General features: G+C 36.6%; 1 protein-coding gene across 1 annotated transcript in view; it reads right to left on the reverse strand.

Moving 5' to 3' along the window:
• Positions 1-23874, reverse strand: part of ADAMTS3 (ADAM metallopeptidase with thrombospondin type 1 motif 3) — a 233692-nt gene that overhangs the window by 113880 nt on the left and 95938 nt on the right. The window contains exon 4 of the mRNA XM_037150241.2: positions 3621-3777. Coding sequence (XP_037006136.2) covers positions 3621-3777 — 157 coding nt within the window. The remainder of the gene's footprint in view (positions 1-3620; positions 3778-23874) is intronic.

A 23874-nucleotide genomic window follows, 5' to 3' on the forward strand; every position in this document is an offset into this window, starting at 1 on the left:
GGATACAACATCCTCCTCCCCTACAGTGATAGGTAGCAAACATCTTTCATGAGCTTCTAATTCTGTGCATTGTACACCTTCTGGTTCTCAATGATACAGAGTTCAGAATGAGAGCATAGAAGACAAGCAGAGACATTCCAAGCATCCACAGCCAAGAGCTTTCACCTGGCTCCAAAGCTAACCCTTACCCATGTCTACCATAACATGTATGCAAGGCCATTCATGCACTGAATCTGGGACATTATTATAAAAATATACTATGCCTTTCTTCACTCATTATTACCATTTATCTTCAAACTCAGTATGTCCAAAGTAATTCTGACTTGTCATCTTCCATCAAACTTATTTGTATTTCTCATTATAAATACCCAAATTCTGGAAAGAGAATTCTCCAGTCTTCCAGATTAGAAGTCCAAGTCATCCCGGATCACTCTCTTTCTCTGTCTCCAACTCTAACATCTACTCCAACAAATCACCCCATGGATTTTACTTCAATCTCAGTCCAATCTGACTCCTCTCTACTTCACTCCTACTCACCTATTTAGATGATAATTATTTTTTAATTTAGAATACTTGCAACCACCTACAGGCTTCAAATGAATGGCAGTTCTCTTACTAAGCTGACAAAGCAAGAAATGTCGCCAGGCAATTACTGTGACAACTAGCAAAATGCAGAATATTTCATTACAGGGGCCCTACTGATGAAACGGTAGGGTCAGAAGTGCTTTGCTTAGCTCAAAACCCCTCCTTATGACTTGTCACAGAAATTTATGAAGACCATGGCCCTCAAATGCTTTTCTTTCTAAATAAATCTTATCTAATGTATTTTCCTCTTTATATAACTTTTAAGGAAAAACCTCATGTGTCTCCTAAAATGACATTCCTGAACTGATCCAGAAAAAGCACTATTTTATACTATACTAGAGTTTTCACTTATAAATCAATATGCTTTTCTATTCCTAGAATCTGTTCAATTTTACATCCTAAAATGATGGAATAAGGTATAGAAATATATTCTTAATTTTCAGTTGTATTTAGTCTATGTAATAGCTTGGCTCTTAGTCCTATGACCTAGAAGTTAAAAAAAATAAACATAGTACGGTGCATTTAAATTCTTAGTCTGAATCTCTTTTTACCCTGGGTAAAATACTGTATATCTACAATATTCGATATATGGTTACAATTTAAGATTCTCAAAAGGATGTAAACTGATATCACCAGTAAATCAGTTCAATCAGAACTTCATACATAAGAAAACAAAAACTGTTAAGCTCATTCTAGGGTTTATCATGGAACATTCTAAGAGAACTGAATGTTTCTATTTTGGATCAAGTTTCAAGGCAATTGAGAGTTAACAAAAGAGCCCCTTTTTGCTTTCACCCACGACCACTGAGAATCTTTCCAAAATGAACTACTCTCATTTGTGGAATACTTTTACTGTGAGGCAATCCTCTCTATTCCTGAGTGAAAAACTCAAAACAAACAGTCTCAGTGTCTACATTATAAGTTTATATGGATTCTAATACTATAAGCTTTTCTGTAATTTTAAAAATTAATGTCTCGAATCACCTTAATCCTATTGAATTCCTTTATACTAACATATTATGACCACTAAATTATTTTCTCTAGCATTGAAAAAGACGATAGGTATTATAGATATTACCTAGGTATTACAGGTATTGTGAGAATTTTTGTAAGAAAGTTCTCACAATTTTCTTATTTCAAGAAAAAAATAATCTTCTCTCCTACCTTATAAATATGAGACTAATGGAAGGTACCAGGTCTGACATTCAGAGAAACAGACATCACCAGGGGTTGAAGTGGAGCAATAGGACACAGCTGCCTGAACCTAGATGAACACTCAGGCAGTCAGGGCGGCTAATCTGGTCTCTGGCCCTCTAATACAACCCCATAACATGGGGGCTCTGCTTTCCTAAAAGATACTTAACCATGGCCTCAAAAGAGATATTACATGTGATTAACACATAACAACCAAAACATCAGAAAAAGTACTGTATCCCACTATCTACCCTTTGACCAGTCTTCTGACTTAAAATGACATTTTTAAATCATGAAAATATAAGTGAGAATTAATAGTAATGTATCCATGGGACAAGCAATGTCTAACTATTCAACTTTAACAAAACTCCTAGTAGGTAAATATTTGCGTAAAACAATTAATGCTAATAATCAATAACAAAAACAACATCCAGCATTGATTAAGCACCTGTTATTGATGAGGGCTACAGTAAGCAATTTTCATAAATCATTTCTAATACTTATTGTAATTGTGCAATATATTTTAACTGTATTCACAGATAAACTCAGCAAGGTATTAATCCAAGGCAAACAGAACAACTTTACATTGTAGAATGACCACTTACACCTGCCTCCTTGACTATAGTGTCTTCTCTTTTTCTTACGTCACAGTGACCCTCTAAGATAGGCACACAATTCATACTGCTGCATCTACTGTACAGACATTCTGTTACACACCAGAAATTTTTTCAAAAAAATTTCAGGTCATATTTATTTAAAGTTTATTTTAAATTTTATGAGTACATGAGAATACCATTTTAAAGGAAGCTAGTGGCATTGAAAATCAAAATAACAACTAGGTAATAACTCAATCCAGAAGACAGGTAACTAACTGTTCAGTTGAGAAGATTACTTATATCTTTGGTGTCTCCCAAGGGGAAATTTCCATTATCCTTATTTAGAAAATCAGCCTGACAATTAAATGTAGATTTTTGAGATGTGGTTTAAAAAAAATACACAGATTCCCAATTTTCCTTTCTTCTCTATAAAGGAAACTTTTACACCCAATTTTATACTCAAGAATATCTCTTTAATGCCAAGTTACTTTCAGATTTCATTAAAACGAAAATAGAAAATATTCATGTGCCATAATTTAACTTGACTTTAGCAGTCCAAACTATTTTGAAATAAAATTCAATTCAACAGATGTATTCAACTCATTGTCTCCACATGTAAAAAATTTTAGAAAATGGACTTTCAATTAAAATAGCATACTTATTTTCAAATATATCTATCACACTGGTCTTAAAATATAACTCTTAACTATGTCAGTATATCTATTTTAAATATTTTAAAATAATGTTAATGAAGCATAATTTAGATACTTCTAGAAAGCACAAATATTTTCAAATTTTAATGTAAGCTAGAGAAATTCTATTTTTAATGTGAAACTTTTAGAAGAAATCATAAATAACAACCATACTGGGGATCTAATGATGCTCTGCAATAAGATAATGCCTGTAACACCTACATGCATTTTTAAAAAGGCAAGCCATATTTCATGTTTTATAACATGAAATGCTATTAAACACTTGCCAACTGAGGTTGGCAAAGGTAGGTTTACAGTTGTGAATACACAAGACACAAGAGTTTATTTTTGTATTATTATTTATTTATTATTGTATTATTTTCCACACAAACAACAGTAAACCTACTTTTACCAACCCCTGTATAAGCCTTTTTTGCTTCCTCCCCATTATACGAAAGCACACTGACAATCACATTCTCTCGATTGATGAGAGCATTGTTTTCATCCTATCTTAAAATGATGGTTAGTTATTAAGCCCGGTCAAGGCGCCCACCTCTGTGGTAGAAGTCGCTGGGCATGTGTACAGGAGCCCGCTCCACTGCTGATCTCTTGTAGACAATGTGCATCCTGCCTTTTTCTTCCTCCATCTGTTTCCCTCTCTCCAAGGGTTCAATGAAATACTCGTCATCATCACTTTTTATCATGCCAGCCTAGAGAAAGAACAAAATGTGTAAATTTTTAAAAGAAATATTTATCATCTTTACCTTATGAGTACCTCCTTTTTAATGGTAAGATTATAATTGGTAAAAGCTAATGCTTTTTCTTTCCACTTTTGGCTACAAATTTTAAACGGTTTAAGGTATTATGAGATGTCAGTAATTCACAGGAGGTATACATTCATGTATGACAGGAATAAAAAATTCACTTAAGGTAGGATAAGAACTTTAGGTAGGGTACAAATAAGAAAATCATACAAAGTATACCTTTTGTCAGACTGCAAAAGAAGTGCATTTAGATATTCTACTTGGTATTTTATCTCTAAAAGAAATCTTAGGCAGCACATGAGCTCCAGAAACATCTCTGGTTTCCCATAACAACTCCTTATGGAACTTCTGTTCATGCCTGTTAATGTACTGTTTTTTTTTAAACTCATTTACATATTCCTTCCACACCACTATGGTATGAAATGAATAAGTTCCATAGTGCACTCAGCACATAAACTTATTTCTGCCTTTAAATAGCCTTTTTATGTTTCTTTTAAAACTCCAAATTTCCATCGCTATTATTTGAGAAACTCGTATTTGTTCTATCTTAATCTAACCTCATGATTTCGTATACCTTGTTTTCCTTCTAAATTTTCATCCGTTCACACAGAAAAGGTTATTCTTACAATCAATTCCTTCTACCTCTCTATTTAGTGTCTTTTTCTGAGTTTCATCTTTTGTTTATTTAGGAAATGCCAGGACTATATTTAGTATGATAGCAGAAGAGAAATGACTATTTTATTTGAAATTTGTTCTCCGTTAACTACCATGTCTATGCTATAGGCAAATACTTACAGCTCATTTATCTGCTTTAAAGGCCATAAACTAATATGTATGTTCACTTAAATGTCAGTGTATTTATTTGAAAACAAAGTTGAACAGTGTGTTAGTATGGGAACTGTAATTATTTCAAAAATAGATTGAGAAGCTAGTCATATTTTTCTTCTGAGGCTCTTATTCAATGTTTTCAAAGGTCACTGGCCTAAATGGAACGCAATGGGGGAGGGGAGCTTCTCATCCATTCTAATTCATGTTGGTCTGATGTCTCTACCACTATGTGCCAAGCAACACAGAAATGAAAGGTAGGTACACCTTACCAAATAGGATTTGTTTTCAGTAAATACAACTCTGACTGTAACTTTTCTATTCCACTAAAATCTGCTCCCTCCTTTTCATTCTGACGTCTACCACCAGCTACATTAGCACTATCCCCTCCACCCCCTGTGTAAGCCTCACAGGGAAGTCTTTCCAGCCATGGTGTCTCCAGATGCCAGTTCTACACCCACCCAGACACTGTGCACATGTAAACAGCCCTTGAACCTACGGGGTCATGTCTTGCAAGGAAACATCACCAGAGCCCTTTCACCATGGTTAGTCCTTACCATCTTAAAGGAACTTCTGGCCTTAACTAAAAAGAACATTGAGCCTGTGGGCATTCAATAGCACACTGATCTTCCAAACACAAACTCCAGTATTTGGAGTTGTCCTCCCATCTGGTCAATTACTTTTTCCTGTACTGTGAAAATTAGTGTTCTCACAAGTGTTCTGATTGCATCTTTATCCTTCGGAGCTGCTTTTCCTATCAATGGATTCAACTCCTCTACAAATAATTTTCCAACAATGGTTTCATGATTTCCAAATGTCATTTTTATTTTATGTACTGGTGTCATATTCTTACATATCTGTTCACCAGTAATTTTAACATCATTGGTTTTGCTTTTCTCAGGTACAGATGGGTTAATAATGTTCATAAAACATATCCAAACTAAAAACAAATGCAGTAAACATATAATATGTTAACAAACAGACCAAATAAAAGGCTGAAATGTCTAGTCTCATCACTAACACTATCTGTTGGTGTCAGGCAGTGTTAACTGTCTTTATCTTGGAAACACAGTTCTGTTGACACACATATACTTAATGTTATAAGTTGAAATTTATTAGCATGGGCACTTTTATATTCTTCTTTATTCCAGGCTTCTATGTCCTAAATCCATGCAGTCACTATGTCTTGTAGTTCCTTACATTCTTTTCCTGTTCTTCTATTTCCACAGCCACTTTCTTAGGTGCAGACCTCATCAGTGCTCATTTGGAATACAGAAACTGCCTCCTATCTTGAGACTCTCCATAGTCCAATACCTGACTCTGGATGAACACAGCAGTCACTGAAGCATTCAGCTACTCTGAGCAATGAGCAATGGCTATCAGGGACACTGGAAAGTGATGGGGTGGGCAGTGAAGATTAGCCCACATGCTTTAAAAGACATTTATTCATACACAGGTTCCATGATGTTCCTTTTCCCACTAGACAATAGGGAGAACAAAATTTAACACACCTAAGCCTCTCCCTTAGAAGGCAATGAACACTTAAGCCAGTTCTATCTTAATCTAACCTTGTGATTTTGTATATCTTGTTTTCCTTCTAAATTTTTTTTTGAGGCAATATCATTGGCAAGGCAAAGGCTGGGTCGTGTGACCTCCAATAATCTCATGGACAAAAATGTGACAGTCTACCCTTTTATTCACTAATTTAAAGAAAGTTAATAAACAGTACTGTACTAGACACCATAGTAAATAAAAATTCTCAAAGACATGGTTTGTTTGCCCTCCGGTTCTAGTCAAATAAATAAAAGATATGCCTAAAGTTATTCAATGGAAAAGTCCAGAAAGTGAGTGATATGGCACTTGAGAGTTAAATTAAGTGAGCTTTTTTTTTACTTTCATTCTTACTATACATCGCAAATTATAAGTAGGAGGTATTGATTCTACATCCAAAATTATTTTAAATCTACTTAAACTGAAATCTCCCTAATCTCCATCACAATGAGACTGCACTTTGGCTACTACTATTGTTCGCACTGCCTCACATTTTCACATCACACAGCAGCCAACTTTGTCCTTTCAAAATATCATACTAATTTTAGATAAACTAGGATGTGGTAACAAGTGGCCAGAATATGTATGAATGGCTCTAAACATCAGGTACTTCCTTCTTGCTCACATAAAAGTTCAAGACAGTCCTATGTAAGCTGGGAGGAGGTTCTGCTCCACAGAGACATGCAGGCGTCCAGGCTGGTGGTGCTCAGTACAGGCTCCCAAGTTTGCCCAGTGAGAAGGGGACACAGCAGGAGGAAGCCCACATGGGAAGTTTTTATGAGCTAACCTTAGTCGTGGTATTCACTACCGCCACTTACTTTCATGGATAGGATACACAGCCAACTGGAAAGAGAGCCAGGGAATGGAATCCGGCTGCGTGCCCAGGGAGAAAAGACAAATGGATTATGATGAACAGATGGCAGTCTCATCCTCAAAGAAAATTATGCCACTTTTGTCTAAATCACTTTAATTGCTTCTTACTGCACTTAAAACCACCCTCCCCACCATGCCTCTCAAGGCCTGCATCACCGGGGCCCTGCCTACCAACCTCAAGTAGTGCCATTATCACTTCCTCTCTAGGCCCCAGAATTAGGGACCTTTGTTCAGTTTTGGTTTTCCTTAGATGTTCTCAAGTTCTTTATAGACTCAGGCCTTTGAAATGCAGTTGGTCTGCCTAGCAGTCCCTTCTGCCACCATGCCTTATTTCCCTTAGCTAGTTTTTGTTTTCACCCCTCCAGGTCTTAGCTTCAATGCTACTTCCTTAAAAATGATTTTCTGGCCCTGGCCAAGTGGCTTGGTTAGAGTGTCATCCCATGCACCAAAGGGTTGTGGGATCTGAAGTGCAAAAGCCCAAGACATGCTTGAGGACTGTATTCTTTTCACATAGAGAAGAGCCTGTGCAGGGCAGTTCCAGGAAATGAGGCTATGGAGCACTTGTATTTCCTCAACCTGCTATGCAGAAAATTCCTAAAATCTGAACTCCGAACCATGGCCTACAAAGCCCTACATGGCTGGGCCTTGTCTACTTCTCTGGCTTCTCCTAATGTTTTATACCTCGCTCTCTCTGAACCAGCCACATGGGCTTTGGTCCCTCAGGTACTGCCCCCATCTACATGAATTAGCTTCCCTTTCACTCTGTTCCACCCTTTGTTCCCCCCTTAAAGACATCTCCTTGATGATTGTCCATCAACCTTTGGGGCACAATTTTTATCAAACATGAACTTTTGACATATCACTGCTATTTCCCAGGGCCCAGAACAATGACTGGCTGAAAGTAGGTGCCTAATATTTTAGGGACAGTGGGAGAAGGAAGTAATGTAAAAATTGAACAAGTGAAAATAAAACTCCTTAGAAGGAAATTGAAAAGGAATGGCAAGAAAGGCAGGAGGAAAACAGAGCATCATGGGTAGCTAAGTAGGAGAGTTTTAGCAAAGTAAAAAGTAACTGCAATGAAGATGACACAAAGAATAAAGACTGTGGGAAGGAAATTAGACAAACAAAAGTTTCTAATTAGAGTAATGGGGGCTGAAGAGATATTACAAAGACTTATGGAACCACATACATTTCAGATCCTAGATTATATGGAACCATCACAGTTAGAGTCTTCTGCTCTTCCCACCACACTATTGATTCTTCTCCCATAATAGCTAGGAGTGACTTTTAGACAAAACTGCTAATGCATAGTTAGTGAGGGGGGGAGGGGAATCATCAATACTAATAATTAAGTGCTGAAGCCTCTTTTATCCACTGAAATATTCATTTAGGTACTCGCTCATTCACCAAGTATTTCTGGAAGCTCAAAGACCATGCACTGTCCCACCATAGTATTAAGTAACTGACTCTCCTGCTCCCAGGGCCCCACAGTTCTATTTCACAGGATACATTTATTACATTCAACAATGGGGTGACTTGAAGGAATACAACCCAATGAATGTAAAGTAAAAACTTTCTGCACTCTTAAATACTAGTATTATTTATAATGCTGCCAGAAATTTACAACTTTTAAATTATAACTTTGAAAATTTTAGAAATGTCACACCAATGATTACATGGGGTTCTAAGAGACTCTATTTCAACAAATGCAATCATTTTTAGTCCATCTTTAATGCTACTTAATTGGTGTATGATATCAAGACAGCTTTTCATAAATTTCCCTCTATCATGCAAAGCCCTGCACATTTACCATTCTTTAATTCCATGAACCAAATAGAAAATTTTCATTGTATTTCTCAAAGTATTTTCCAAAATTTAATACAGGTTAATTTTTATAGTATGTTTAGTAGAGCCTGAAACATATTATATTAAACATGCATTATTATGCGTCAATTAAGTCTTCACACAGGCCCTTGACAGTGTTTCAGAGGGGATATGTGTAAAACAATGATTGAGGCTAGGAATCCAGGTGCAGAACTCCCCTCTTGTTGGGTCAACTCTTCCAGCTACACCAGTCAACCCAAACACTGCCAAAGGAATCCCAAAGGAAGCCAAACAGCCTCCAAGCATGGAAACAGCTATCAAAAAGGCCACACTTCTTACTCACTAGGAGGAGTCTTCAAGCCATATTTGACACCCAATTCTATAAACCAGGTGAGGTGACTTCCTAATCCTCATCACAGTGTAAATAACAGAGGAGGGTGAGGGGTACAGGGACTTTCAGATGAGATAATGTCTACGAAAGCCCTATATAAATGTTAAAGTCCTACAACGAATGTAAAATTCTAGCCTTTATAGGTCAGTAATAATAAACATCAGTCACTAAGAAAAGACTAAATTGTGTTCGACTCCGTTTAAAGTAAGAATCAGTGCAGAAGTCATTTTAAAAAGAGTTCCAGCAAGAATTACTAACATTCTCTGGAAAATTCCATGCCAGTTATTCTAAAAAACTTAGGCTATGGATACATTCCATTTTTAATTGTGACACCCAAAATTGTTTTACTTCAGTGATTCTCAAATCTATTAAGGAAAAAAAATGGAGCTAGATTGCTTTTTTATGGAATACCAGGAAATATGTGCCAAATAACATAATAAATACCAAACTGAAGGTAACCAAAAATTCATTGTTGTACGAAATTGGTTGTAACTTTAACATAACATAGAAAAGAAATAGCTTTAAAAATGTCTGCTTTACATTTTAAATTAGTTTAATTAAACTTAGATTAGTTTTAAATATCTGGAAGAGATACTGAGACAATTTTATATTGATATTGTGTGTGAGAGAGAATAAATGTATATATAATATTGAAAAGACTCTCAAGTCTTTATTGGTACAACAAGTATATCTTAGCTCATTAAGGTTCTGTGAAAACACATGGACAATCACCACTTCATTGTGTTACTTTCTCCAACATTTTTCTATCAAGGTGCCATTTGAACACATTGCCTGGTTCCATTTTATCAGTAGAATGGACAGATATCATTACATGAAGATGATTTTCAAATCTTTCCTGAATTCCAGGGGGTATTTCAATGGTATCCCCCAAATTTCTTCAGCACAGTGGTTGGGGAAGGCAAAATAGTTAAGAAGGGCAGGAAAAAAGAGGAGAACAGATTCAAATCTGTATTTGTTAAGCAAAAACACTATTTACATTAAAGAAGCTTAATTATATGGGGTACATTTGGACAGAATTCATGATGATTAAAAAGAAGGTAAAATATACCCAAGTGAAACCATTGATTTTCATAAAGCCTTCAATTATTTCAAAGCCAGGAGCAATTTTTACTCTTTTTGGACAGCAAGCATTTTATCAATATTTATATGGTACTTATCACTGTTAATCTTTTAATATAATTTTTTATGTTAAGTGTGCTAGTGCCTGGAAATTGAGAGACATTGAGAAGGAAGTCAGCCAAACCAAAATACAAATCTGATTAAATTTAGTTTGGCTGTCATTTCATTCAAGAATAATCCTTCTGGATCACTTCTGAATCTGAATAGCATCTAACACAATCCTCTGAAACTGACAACACCAAATGTAAGTTTGCAGAATCTCCTGCATGAATGGGCCCTCTAGTCAGGCAGGAATTATGGCTAGAGTACTAAATATAAAAAAAGGGGGGAGTGATGCCATCTTGACTCACAATTCAATTTATTGCTAAAGCAAATGAATCTAGCCTTAATCAGTGACAATGGACATCACCAATTCAATCTCTTATTTGGAGAGCATAACTTCAAAAATCTGTTGCTTTTATTGCAAGAAATAAAGTTGCAAGAGGATTTCCTAAAGACTAAAGGATTTACTATTCATCCAGTCTAATTCCACTAATTTTCCCTAATCTCCATTACCAGGCAGGCCACAGTTATTTGGGAACCTGATAGGATATTTTTCATTCAACTGTATAAAGTGTTAACCATCAGCCTATGATAAAAGTGGTTACACCAGAAGAGATCCAGGAAAGCTCATTATTGTCATAATGGTATGGTTATTGTTGAGGATCTCTCTTAATATCATAATCAAATACTATTTGCTCTGTGAGAATCCAATAAAACATTATAAATAAATAAAAGAAGAATGCCCATTTCGTAGTAAAAGGAACAGTTTCGCTTCTCCTACAAAACTAGTTCATTTTTATTTTGCAAATATTGTGCACTATGTGAGGTCTGTCCAGAAAGTATTCAGTCATGTGCTATGAAAAAGAGACATTTAATGAAGAAGATACAAGCAGCATTATGCATAGGACAATGACACCTCAGTCCCCTTCAAAGTAGGCACCTTACACAGTTCTCCCAATCACCATCGGCTGCCCTGTTGTATTTTCCTGAATCTCATTAATGATCTGAAATCTCTTCTCTTTCCAAGGTGATTTTAGTTTTGGGAAAATCAGAAGTTTCAGGGCACCAATCTGGGCTGTAGGGGGACTGAGTCACCTAGGTGATTTGATGTTTCACCAAAAAACTCTGCACAAGACATGAGGTTTGAGTGGGCATATTGTCATTATGAAGCTGCCAATCATCAGTTGCCCATAGGTGTGGCCTTCTGAATCATCCAAATAGTTTCTGTGGGAGGATGTTTAAGCTTACCATAAAATTTGATGTAAATTCATTGCTCTGCTTTGCTCAGTCATTTTGAATGTGACTGCCACACAGTACACATGCTCACTCAATGGCATCTGCCACCCCTACTGACTAGTATAGCGAAGTTGTCATTGTTAGAGCATGTGCATTCTAGTCCACTCTCCTTGGCTGCCAGGTTACATTGATGCTGTGCAAACTGCTCTCATATTAATAATCATTAAACTTTTTCCAGATAAGACTCATATAAGTAATCAATCTCTGGCTTTTTATGTTGAATTTTTCATGTTAAGGCACTTTATCTAGCAATTTTCCTGAACCATGATAAGGATTATGTAGACATCAAAGAAAATGTCTAAGACAAAACTTAAATGAGAAGGCTAAAGCCCTAATTAAATCGAATACTGCAAACATTCAATTTATTACAATGGTCAATTCAGCAAACATACAGATCCCTTCTGATTAAATCCTTGGGATTTCCTTTATGATCTTTTCATTATCATGCTCAAAGATAAGATGAACCTACCTCATTTTAGAAAGGAACCTAGCTCAGCTGACACAAAATTTGGATTTTGGCCAGAGCTTTACTACTAACTAATATGACTTTTGAAAAGCCATTTAAACTTTTTGGGCTCAGTTTCATAATTTGTAAAATTTCAAGAATTTTACTGGACACCAGGAAGGACCCCCCAAAAAGGAAATATTTATTAAAAATGTATTTATTCTTACATGTTTAAACTTCAGTCACCTTTACAGTACTCTCCATTTGATGCAATGTACATATCAAGATGTGTTTCCCACTGCTCAAAACAGTTTTTGAACTTATCAATTTTGATGCCTTTTAGTACTTCTGCCAGTTTTTGTTTCACCTCTTCCACATCAGCAAAACACTACCCTTTGAGGGCTTGCTTCATCCAGGAAAACAGGCAAAAAAGTCACTCAGGACATGATCAGGTGAATAGGGAGGGTAGAACACTGGGGTCATGCCATTTTTGGTCAAAAACTGCTGAACACTCAGCACAGTGCGGGTAGATGTGCTCATAAATCATCCATCATGAAATGTGCAAATGAGTCTTCGGAAATATTCAATGAAGCTGAACATAACCTCTTACAACAATGCCAGCTGATGCAGATACAGATGGGTTCTTAGAACATTTAACTAGCAGGGGAAGCCTATATGCAGGGGCCCACCCTCCCGAAGATAATTTTAGGGGGGATTCTAGAGCGTCCCCCCATAATCTCTAAAATTACTTCCAATTATATTATCTTCCAATATTATAGCTCACAGGAAAGACATGAATTTGACAAGCTGTTACTCCCTGTCAACATTCCAGGACCCACTTATTCCCATAATAAATAACTCGAGATATGATCATAAGACCAATGCAACTAAAGGTTGCAATCTTTAGTGTACCAAAGAAATTAGGTCCCAACCTCAGACTTTTCCATGTTTCAACTCCAGAGAGCCTGATTCAAAAGGACTGGTATGGAGATCAGAAATCTGCAATTTTAACAAGCGTTTCAAATGCTACAAATAGTAGTAGTCTGAAAATTATAGTTTCAGAAAAACTGCCTGTGCCAATCAAAGAATGACTTTTTGGATATTTATTTCCTTACTCCAAAACAAATTTTAAAAAGATGACTGTTTAAAGAAAACATGAGTAAATGGAATCTATGAATTGAACTCTATGTAATAATGAAAATACATAATATCATCTACTAAAGATATACTAAAATAGGTATGCACTTCTCAGGTTTTGAAGAGTCTGCAGAATGAGTCAGGGTATCATAAATTAACAATCATAAAGAACAAATTAAAAATCACATTCTTTCATTCGGAAAAAAATAGATACCTACTAACAACTGTCACAAGAGAAAAAAAGCTTTATAAATTCCAACAATTAAAAAATAGTTTAGGTGAAATGTTAAATCCAAAAGAACCTTTGATCTTAGAAATTATTTGAAATAGCATTACAATACACACCAAACTACATGTTGATTCTAAACTTTCTTTAGTCAAGAAGATTAATGATTAATTACTAAAGCTAGGATTGTGAATTATATATTATGAAGATATATATTGAAGATATATGTATTATTCCTTAAAAAAATAAGCAAGATCACAATTAGCATAACAGTCAAAATAGTATAAGACATAATTTAAAGTATATAAATTCTGCTTGTAAATAGAAATTGAATTCAGATAGTTCAACTATTCCTTCAGCATTTGCTATTTTTCTGCTATTGAGTGGATATTCTATATTTTTAATAAACTCCTAGGTGATGCTGGTGCTTCTGGTCCCTGGATGACACTTTGATAACGGAGCCCCAGAGGAAATCCCATGAATGAGACACAGGTCAGTGTAACAGATTTTATTTTCCAAAAATGGCCCACAATACAATCTCCCATCCCACACTGTTTTTCTGAGTTTGACCTTGCTACTCCCCTATCACAAGGTAGAATTCAATTTCCTTCCCTTTCAACCCAGGCCAGCTTTTGTGACTCGTTTGTAATCAAAAGAATGTAGTGGAGATGCCACTGCATGATTTCTGAGCCTACCTGGGAAGAAGCCTTGAAGCTTCTGCCTCAACCTCATGAAACACTCTGTTTCCAGATGCTTCCTCTCAGACCAGCTGCCACACTGTGAGAAACCCAAGCCACATGAAGAAGGTATGTGTAGGCACTCTGGTAAAAGTCCAACCAAGCCTTTGCACCACTGGGCCCAGCCACCAGACATTAAAGACAGAATGAAGAAGCCAGCTCCCAACACTCAGCCACTCAAATCAACCCCAGTCTTGAACACTCCCAGATGAGAACCCAAACACTCTGGAGCAAAGACACTTGCCCTCTCTGAATTCTTGATATACAAAATCCATGAATATAGTAAAATAGCTATTATTTTACACCCTAAGTTTGGGTGGTTTGCTATATGCAACAATGAAAAAACGGAAAGAATAATAGAGTTAAGTAAGAAAAAGAACACCTAGGAAGTACTTGATCCAATTGTTTAGAAAAGTTATGTAGCTATCAGAGGGAAGGTTTGGTGATACAGAGAGCTTCCAAAACTCTTATGAGAACTCAAGAGAAAATTCTGGCTGGAACAGAAGGTGAGTCCTGAGATGAGGCAAGAGATTAAAACATAAGTAAAATGGGGACACCAGCAAAGGAACTCTGAGGCATTGGCAACAAATAAATAGCAATCAATTAGATGGAAACCTAAGAACATATAAAGGAAGTTAAAAATGGAACATGGACTGTTAAGACTTCAGGATGGCTGCTGGTTCCATCAGTGAAACCACTTTCATTGGACTAACTCAAATACTCATAAAGCAAAATATAAATCAAACTGGAGAGACCAAAGGCAAAGCTGCAAGGAGAGAAACGAAGTGATGCATTAGAGAGAACACTCAGTGGGCATACATAAGAATAATGGCCTGGTGTCTAAAATGGCCCATGGATTCTGTGATAATTCCTCTAAATAAAAATTGTTGAGACCCTACTGTGGGTCATTCACAGTTTCAGGAACAGTGGAAATATAGTGAGGAATATGGAAAAGTTGCCACCCTCTAAAGCTTAAAGTACCAATGAGGTCAATAAATAATTAAATGATATGCTTTCATACAGTGATAAGTACCATGAAGAAAATAAATAAAGTAGCATAAAGGGTAAGAGAAATTTGGGGAAGGTGAAATGAAAGAGATCTATAAGATCTGTATATACTGACTATAACCAAGAAAAAGCCAATGAAGAGAAAATAGTAATGAGAAGAAAAAGCTAGGGGTTATTATGAGTAAAGTTTCTAAGAGAAGATAAGAAAGCCCAACATAGCTTCCTAACCACCATCTACCAGGTGTTCTGGTCAGGAAGCTGGGATTCATTCTTAATCCTTCTGTAGCAGAAGCTGCTGGTAATCACCAATATTCATACTGTCCTCTTCTTTCTAAGCATACAAGAAAACTGTTTCCGGGCTTCCTCTTGCAATTAGGTATGTCCAGACTCTAGCCAATGGGATGTGGGTGGAAGTGATATATGCCACTTCTTGCCTGGCCCATAAAATCCTCCCAGAGTATCCACCGTGTCAGAGAATTGGAGAAGAGAGAGAACAAGTATTTCTATTTTTCTCTCCCCACCAAACCACAGACCTAACAGTGGTGGTGTCTACCGCCCTAGGGTACACTCTTCCATGTCCCCAGGGTTAACACCATTTAAGACCTTGAGGTCTAAGGACAATAACATCCTGCTTTTGAGAGGCTCCAGGTGCCTCATCATCCTGTCTTCATTCCCTTACACTAGACATCCCTCTTGCAACAGTCTCTTCGTGAAATTCTTCTCAAACTTTTCAAAGACAAGCACTGATCCCTACCAGGGTCCTGACAGAAATACCACTCTATTTCATTTCTGGATAAAAAAGGACAACACTTGGGCATTAAAATAACTAATAAAATGACAGAACATTAGAACTGAGAGTGATCTTGAAAACAACTATGAACCCAAAACTCTTCCTTTTATACTGACTGTACCAAGCACCAGTAATGGAATTGATGAGTGGCTTTTCCCCCCTTTTACATTTTCTACATAGTCATTATATTTAGCTCACACTAAATATATATGCCAAACTTTTCTCATATTTTAGAATATTTATTTATGATATTTATAATATTTTCAGGAAAAAAGTAACAGGATCCAATTTTTAAAATTAGCACTCAGAAACTAGCTCTCCATTGGAACAGCATCCACCTCAGCTGGAAGGCAAAGAACATATATTTCTCAGTTCTCATTCTTTCAATGAAACCTGACTCCGTTTATAGGGCCGCCAAATGGCTGAACCAGCCCAAAACAGTTTACAGTATTGAAATATACTGACTTTTTCCTCTGATGATCCTCTTATGATGGAAAAAACAAGCTTTAACCACAGCTGACCCTGATCATTAATGTCAGATCCTGATCAAAAGCCACACCCTGCCTGCAAGTTACATTAAAATGCTAAAGCATCTCTCCAGCTAGAAGTTCAGTAGCAGCAAATGGTCATTATCGAGCTCCCTGGATAAAAACTTTCTCTAGTTCCTTCTGTGTCCCTCTAAATTTACCCTTGCTCTACAGCACTCATATCATATCTTGAGTTTCTTCCAATGTTCTTGTTCGGAGATGCAATATTAGCTAATATGTAGCATTTCAAGGAACGGAGAAGGTGCATCTGTCAAAAAAGCTACACCTTGCTTCAAACCAAGCCTAGACCCAGAACATTAAATATGTGGCTAAAGCACTTGTTCTTCTGAACAGCTATGTTAGTTGATCCAGTGGAGTTAGGCAAAAAGTGTAGTGTGTTTTGCAATTTAATCTTCCTGAATTTTTTTTTCATACCTTTGCTGTATGAAAATGCAAAGTCACACAGACATGATTTTTTATAACAAAATTTATTAAACTCATGTGCTATTACTAAAATATGTCTCTTAATGCCATAATTTTGGTTAAATAGCACACCTATGTGTAAATGATTTTCCAAGCATTGATAGTTGTTATTTCTTATAAAATCTCTACACAAAAACAAAGTGTGCTGTTATTTATGTCAGGTGATTAATGCTTTTGTTCTTTTTATTTTATTTTAATATATTTTATTAATTATGCCATTACGGTTGTTCTATTTCCCCCTTCACTCCCCCTACACCCTGCACACCCCCCCACCATTCCCTCCCTTTAGTTTATGACCATGTGTCTCAAGTACTTTAGATTCTATATTTCCCCTACTATTCTTGCCCTCCCCCCTATTTTCTATCTACTGTCTATGCTACTTATTTTCTGTAACTTCTCCCCCTTTCTCCTCCTCCCTCTCCCCTGTTGCTAACCCTCCACCTGATCTTCATTTCTATGGTTCTTCTCCTGATCTAGCTGTCCTCTTAGTTTGCTTTTGTTTTAGGTGTGGTTGTTAATAACTGTGAGTTTGCTGTCCTTTCACTGTTCATCTTTTTTTATCTTCTTAGGTAAGTTTCTTTAATATTTCATATAATAAGGGCTTGGCGATAATGAACTCCTTGAATTTGATCTTATCTGAGAAGCACTTTATCTGCCCTTCCATTCTAAATGAAAGCTTTGCTGGACAGAGCAATCTTGGATATAGGTCTTTGGATTTCATGACTTGGAATACTTCTTTCCAGCCCCTTCTTGCCTGTAAGTTCTCTTTTGAGAAATCAGCTGACAGTCTGATGGGATCTCCTTTGTAGGTGACTGTCCCCTTAGCTCTTGCTGCTTCTAGGATTCTCTCCTTCATTTGAATCTTGGCTAATGTAATGATGATGTGCCTTGGTGTGTTCCTTCTTGGGTCCAACTTCTTTGGGACTCTCTGAGCTTCTTGGATTTCCTGGAAGTCTATTTCCTTTTCCAGATTGGGGAAGTTCTTCTTTATTATTTGTTCAAATAAGTTTTCCACTTGTGGCTGTTCCTCTTCCCCTTCTGGTACCCCTATAATTCGGATGTTGGAACGTTTAAAGATATCCTGAAGGTTTCTAAGCCTCTCCTCATTTTTTCGAATTCTTGTTTCTTCATCCTTTTCTGTTTGGTCATTTTTTTCCCTCCTCCTGGTTCACTCCTTTGATTTGAGTCTCAGTTTTCTTTCCATTACTATTGGTTTCCTGTGAATTTCCCTTCATTTCAATTAATTTAGCCTTCATATGTTTCTCTAATTGGTGACTAAAATCAACCAGTTCTGTGAGCATCCTGATCACCAATGTTTTGAACTGTGCATCTGAAAGTTTGGCTATTTCCTAATCACTTAGATTTATCAGCTCTGGGGCTCTGAGTTGTTCTTGAGCTATGTTTTGATCTGTTTGTGCCTGTTACATATGAGGAGCGGAGCCTTAGATGTTCACCAGGGCGGGGCCACCCAGGTCGCTGGTTTCTGACGCTGTATGTGAGGGTGGGGTCAGAGAGAGACAATGGTGGTTCCCTCTGCCACTTCTTAATGCTGGGGCCTGCGTAGTCTGTCTCACTGCTGGCTCCTTTACCAGTTTATCTGTGCGCAAATGTGTGACAGCGATCAGCCCTCAGTGGGTCCACCGCCTTGCACCCTCAGTAGGTCCACCCACTGCTACTCCACACCTGGGATCTGCCCACGGCTGGTGGCACACTTGAGTCGCTTACCCGGGTGGGTCTGGTGGATCTTTCCTGCCCAACCCGCTCTGCTGCTGGCTCTGTCCCTCTTACCAGTTTGGCTGAAGGGTTCATTGTTGTCAGACTTCTGTGCAGTTCAATTTTCTGTGGTTTGGCTGCGTTTGTGTTATTAAAACTTTGTTGTTTTTAAACTCGGTTGTGCGAGAAGGCACAGTGCTTCCACCTAAACCTCCATCTTGGCAGAAGTCTCTGTTCTTTTTAAATTATAGATATACATCACAGGTATGTGTGCTGAGAGTAGAAAAATGTTTTCAACAACAAAGCATGGTTTTTATAGAGGGGCCGGCCTCTCTTGCTTCCCACTGCGATCTAGCACACCAATCAGCTAGCCTAGTGAGGTTGATTTCATTAAAAGAGTAGAGGCCAACAGCACAACCCAATCTTTAAATGGACACTGGAGAACAGAGTAAAGAGAAGGATCTTGGTCTTCATCCTGAGGGTCACATGCTGCAAACAAAATGGGGTCCCTGACCCTAAAAAGAACTGTGCACCTAAGTCTTTGAGGTTCAACTATATGGTACTATAACAGTGATAACAATGTCAGTTTACACTTGGTACAATCCCAAGCTTCCAAACCACACACACACACACACACACACACACACAATTATGTTATAACATAGTGGTCCATTACACATTCATTTGCTCATTCAGTCTTTAAAACTATCTTGTGCTATTTAGAAACCAGGATTCAAGTAAGTTAAATGATGTCACGGTCATATAATGAGTGGCAAAATTAAGACTTGAAGCCCTATCTCTCAACTCCTAATGTGATATTTTTCTATTCTCACAGAACAGATCTCCGTTCATAAGAAATCCTGGATCTCCACTGTAGACTGACTAAATCCGATAGTCTGAGGTTGGGTCTGATGACAAGCAGAGTCTTAAGGTGGTGCCTAAGAATACCTTGTTATTGGTAAAGATTTAAAAGAAAGATAATCCTCAGGCTTTCAAAATGATGGACAACCTATATTGTTAAATATGACAATGGAATTATAAATTATTACCACTTTTCAGGCGGATAATTTAACAATGTGAAACAAAATTCTTTTTAAAAATGCATTTATCTTTTGATTCTGCATTTTCACTTCTAGGAATTTAAATGTAAGCATGCCAAGTAGAACAAACAAATAGACATTATGCAAATCAACTGCAGCACAGCCACCTTCAGATTCGATTCTTGAGGCATTTTTACTGCCATGAAAAGACATGAGCTCTAATGTTTGACAAATCACAAAATGCCAGACAGTGTAACTACTAGAACCATGTGAAATCAAATATTTGTCAACCAACTTTCTAAAATATTCTCAAAGTAACTGATTGTTTAAAAAAGAAAGCTTTGTGCTAATTCATGGCAACACAAAGATGATCAGATCACTAGTTTGCTGCCCATGGATCTTTATCCCCATTAGTTCATATTAAGAATTTTATGGCCATGACCATAACCCAATGTCTGTCATAACGGATCACTCTCAAAAAAACTTTATTGCTTTTCTGACTATAAAATAATGCATACTTATAAGAAATTCAAAATTTATACAAATAAAGAAAGTAGAAAGTGAAAGCCCTGTATACCTTGACTGAATGTTAAAGATATCATAGGAGATGCGATGTTTGTTGTGCATTTTTTAAAAATAAAAACCATATTTTGAAAAAAAAAAGAAAGACAGAAAGTGTTTAGGTTGAAAAACTGATGCAGAATATGCTCTGCTAGGGTTGTGTGGTGAACATTTGCCTGTGCCAAAGTGCTCAGCCAGGTCCCCATACTGGTCCACCATGAGCCAGTCCTCATGGATCGTCCCAACACTGGTAATACCAGGATGGGCTCTCTGACAACCACGTGGCTTTCATTCTGTCAGTACTAACGATAATTCAGACCCAAGTGAAGAAAACAAGAATTCCTTCAGGACTCACACTTCTAGGAGGAGTCCTTTAGTATGTTTATATTCATTAATATTAATAATAGGTAATGCACTAATACCAGTACTGGCAAAATATAGTCAGTTTTGAGGAAATATCAAAGGTACCATTACTATTTATAAGATTCTTTCCATTAAATAGAATGAGTGTTTAGTTTGATGGAACTGTTTCGTCCTTTCCAGTTACCACAAATGTTTTGGGTTTCCTTTTAAGTTCCAGCTATTGTGATTTTGAGTGAGGTTAAGTCCAAGTTCACAGACAGCCCCTCCTTCATTTTAAGTGTTGGGAAAGTAGGACCCAGGGAAGCAGCATGGCTACACACAGAAGTACCAGCATGAGACAGGATCCCCCTAAACAAAGATACGAGAGGCTCAGGGTATGACACTGCCCCCCAATTAAAGCTCCTTCTTTCATGCAGAAATATCCTAAAACAATGTTTCTCAAACTTTTTTTCTCAGAACCCTTTTACACACTTTAAACATGCTGAAGATCCCAAAAAGCCTTCCATTGTGCAGGTTATATTTCTTGATACTTATTGTATTACAAATTACAACAAAAATATATAATGCATTAACTTATTTAAAAATAAATTAGCCTGTTATATGGTAAAATAAATATTTTATGAAAAATAACTATGATTTTCAAAACAAAGAATTTAGTGAGAAGACTGGCATTGTTCTCCATTTTTGTAAATCTTTTCATGTCTGACTTAATAGAAGACAGCTGGATTCTCCTACCTGCTTCTGAATTCTATCTGTTGTAACATAACTCTTATAGCAGGGGTCCCCAACCTCTGGGCCATGGGCGGGGATCAGTCCAGGCCTGTTAGGAATCAGGCCTCACAGCAAGAGGTGAGCTTGAATGCACTGTGCTTGAATCATTCTGAAACCATCCCCCTACTCTGGTCTGTAGAAAAATTGTCTCTCTCGAAATCGATCCCCAGTGCTAAAAAGGTTGGGGACCAGTGTATACTTTAGTGACAGTGAGAGCGTAAAAACCAAAAAGTGTCTTATATTATTATGAAAATAATTTTGAACTCACAGAACCCCTGAAAGAATCTTGAGGACATAGAGTGACCAAACTATCGGGTTTGCCTGAGACATACCTAGTTTTAACATTCCAAGTCTTGTCCTGGGGAAACCCCTTGGTCTGGAGCAACCCAGAATGACTGGTTACCCTCTCTGTACTACATTGTAAGAACAACAGTGTTGAAACAAAATAAAGACTGACTTGTTTAAGATTAGCAAATACATTATCTATCTACTGCTAGTCCTTCAAAATCACAATGCTACCTAACTCCTGGGTGCACATAACATTCATTGTTAGTTTTATACAGTGCTTAACAATAATGCACTAATTTAAAATCAGTGGAATGTTTCAAGTAGCATATACTCAACTATTCACAAAGTAGAGGTTAGATGTATTACATTAGGAAAAGTCTAAATTAAGTGATATTTAATTTTTTGTGGTATGGGACTGTGGGAGTAAACCCATGTAACTTCATAAATGGCCCTTAAAATACAATTTTTATAACAAAAGTAGTAGCATGACATTTCATTAAGCATTCACAAAATGAAATCAGAATTCTTACTATCACAATAATTATTTTGAGCAACAACAAAAAAGTATTTAGCTTCCTGAGAATTAGCTCAGTTTTTAGAAAGCTTTACTGAATAAAGTATATTAACTTTGCTTTATGACATTCAAGTGCCAAACCACATGTTTTCCCTCCACCACCTTTAGTTCCTTTTAAATGAAATTGTGTATGAGTAAGTCTTTAGTCAAATAATGCAGTCATCTGTTTCCATCGTATTTTTCTTTTTTTAAAAAAAGTTCCCTTTTTCTTAAATGTTATGCATATAACTACTAAGTGACCAGTATGATCTTTTAACAATTCCTAAGGTACTTTTTTAAAAAACATGAATGACAAAATCATATTGTTCAGATCAAAATGTTGTAAGAAATCACCATCGTAACCAGTGGTTTTCCTTCATGTGAGATATTTTACATTATTGAATTGGCAAGACATTCATTTCAAGCTCAAGACATTTTCTTGCCATCTTTTTCACAAAATTAAATGTGTACCTACAGTTGCTATGTTACTGGTATAAGCCTTACCTTGGCATAGTAATTTTGCTTAAATAAATCATTTTCTGAAAAGGTGTTTGCTGAAACTTTAAAATATATTTCCAAATGCAATAATTCTCTAAAAGGAAAAATGTGGCTTCCTTCTCCAATTCTCTTTTTTTAAAAATTTTTTCCCTCACTTTTCAATTCTTTACAAGTTCTACTATGAAGGATATTTATGAGTTTTTAAAATGACTTACAATGTCAATGAAAAACTCCAGAAGATACACAGAACATTAATTAACAGCTTTCCTACTTCAAATAGGAGAAGAAAAATAAAATATTTACAGTAAAATACCATGAGTTAATATTTCAAACTTCAAAAATTTGATTAAGGTCATTTTTAATTGCCTGAAAGAATAATTATATAATACTAATCATGTAAAAAAGCATCAAATAGGCAAGTGAAAGATGACCTTCACAGTATGCTTCAAACACATTTCAAATGAGACAAAGGTCTGAAGCCCATTTTGTAACCACACATCAAAATCTAGTGAAATATTAGAATCCATAGTAGAAACATGACATTCAAACAATAACATCTCTGCCACCAATTTCTCCAAATTTTTGCATACTTTCCACAAAGCCGGTGAACTTTAGGGCCGGGAAATCCCTTTGCCAGTTAAAAATGTCCACAGATATCTGTTGCCTAGATGAAATCTGACTCCATATAGCTTATGATGCTCATTCAGTCCCCTGAACACCTCATCTTTTGCCAATTCGTTCCCTTTACGAGTAGGCCTTGAGTGCCTTTCAGCACCTGCCCACAGTGAAGCTCAATCGCACTTTTTCTATCCGCTACCGTAAGATCCTTACAAGCTCACAATCCCATGATCCTTTAATTACACTCTTCCTCCTTTCTGTGAAGATATGCCACAGTACAGGTGAGAGCTTTATACAAGAGGAACGATTAAAAAAATTAAATATGTTCACTGTGCCAATTTTG

The sequence above is a fragment of the Artibeus jamaicensis genome, unplaced genomic scaffold (assembly GCF_021234435.1).
Source record: "Artibeus jamaicensis isolate MK-2021 breed Jamaican fruit bat unplaced genomic scaffold, CSHL_Jam_final scaffold_1031, whole genome shotgun sequence".
Classification (NCBI taxonomy): Eukaryota; Metazoa; Chordata; class Mammalia; order Chiroptera; family Phyllostomidae; genus Artibeus; species Artibeus jamaicensis.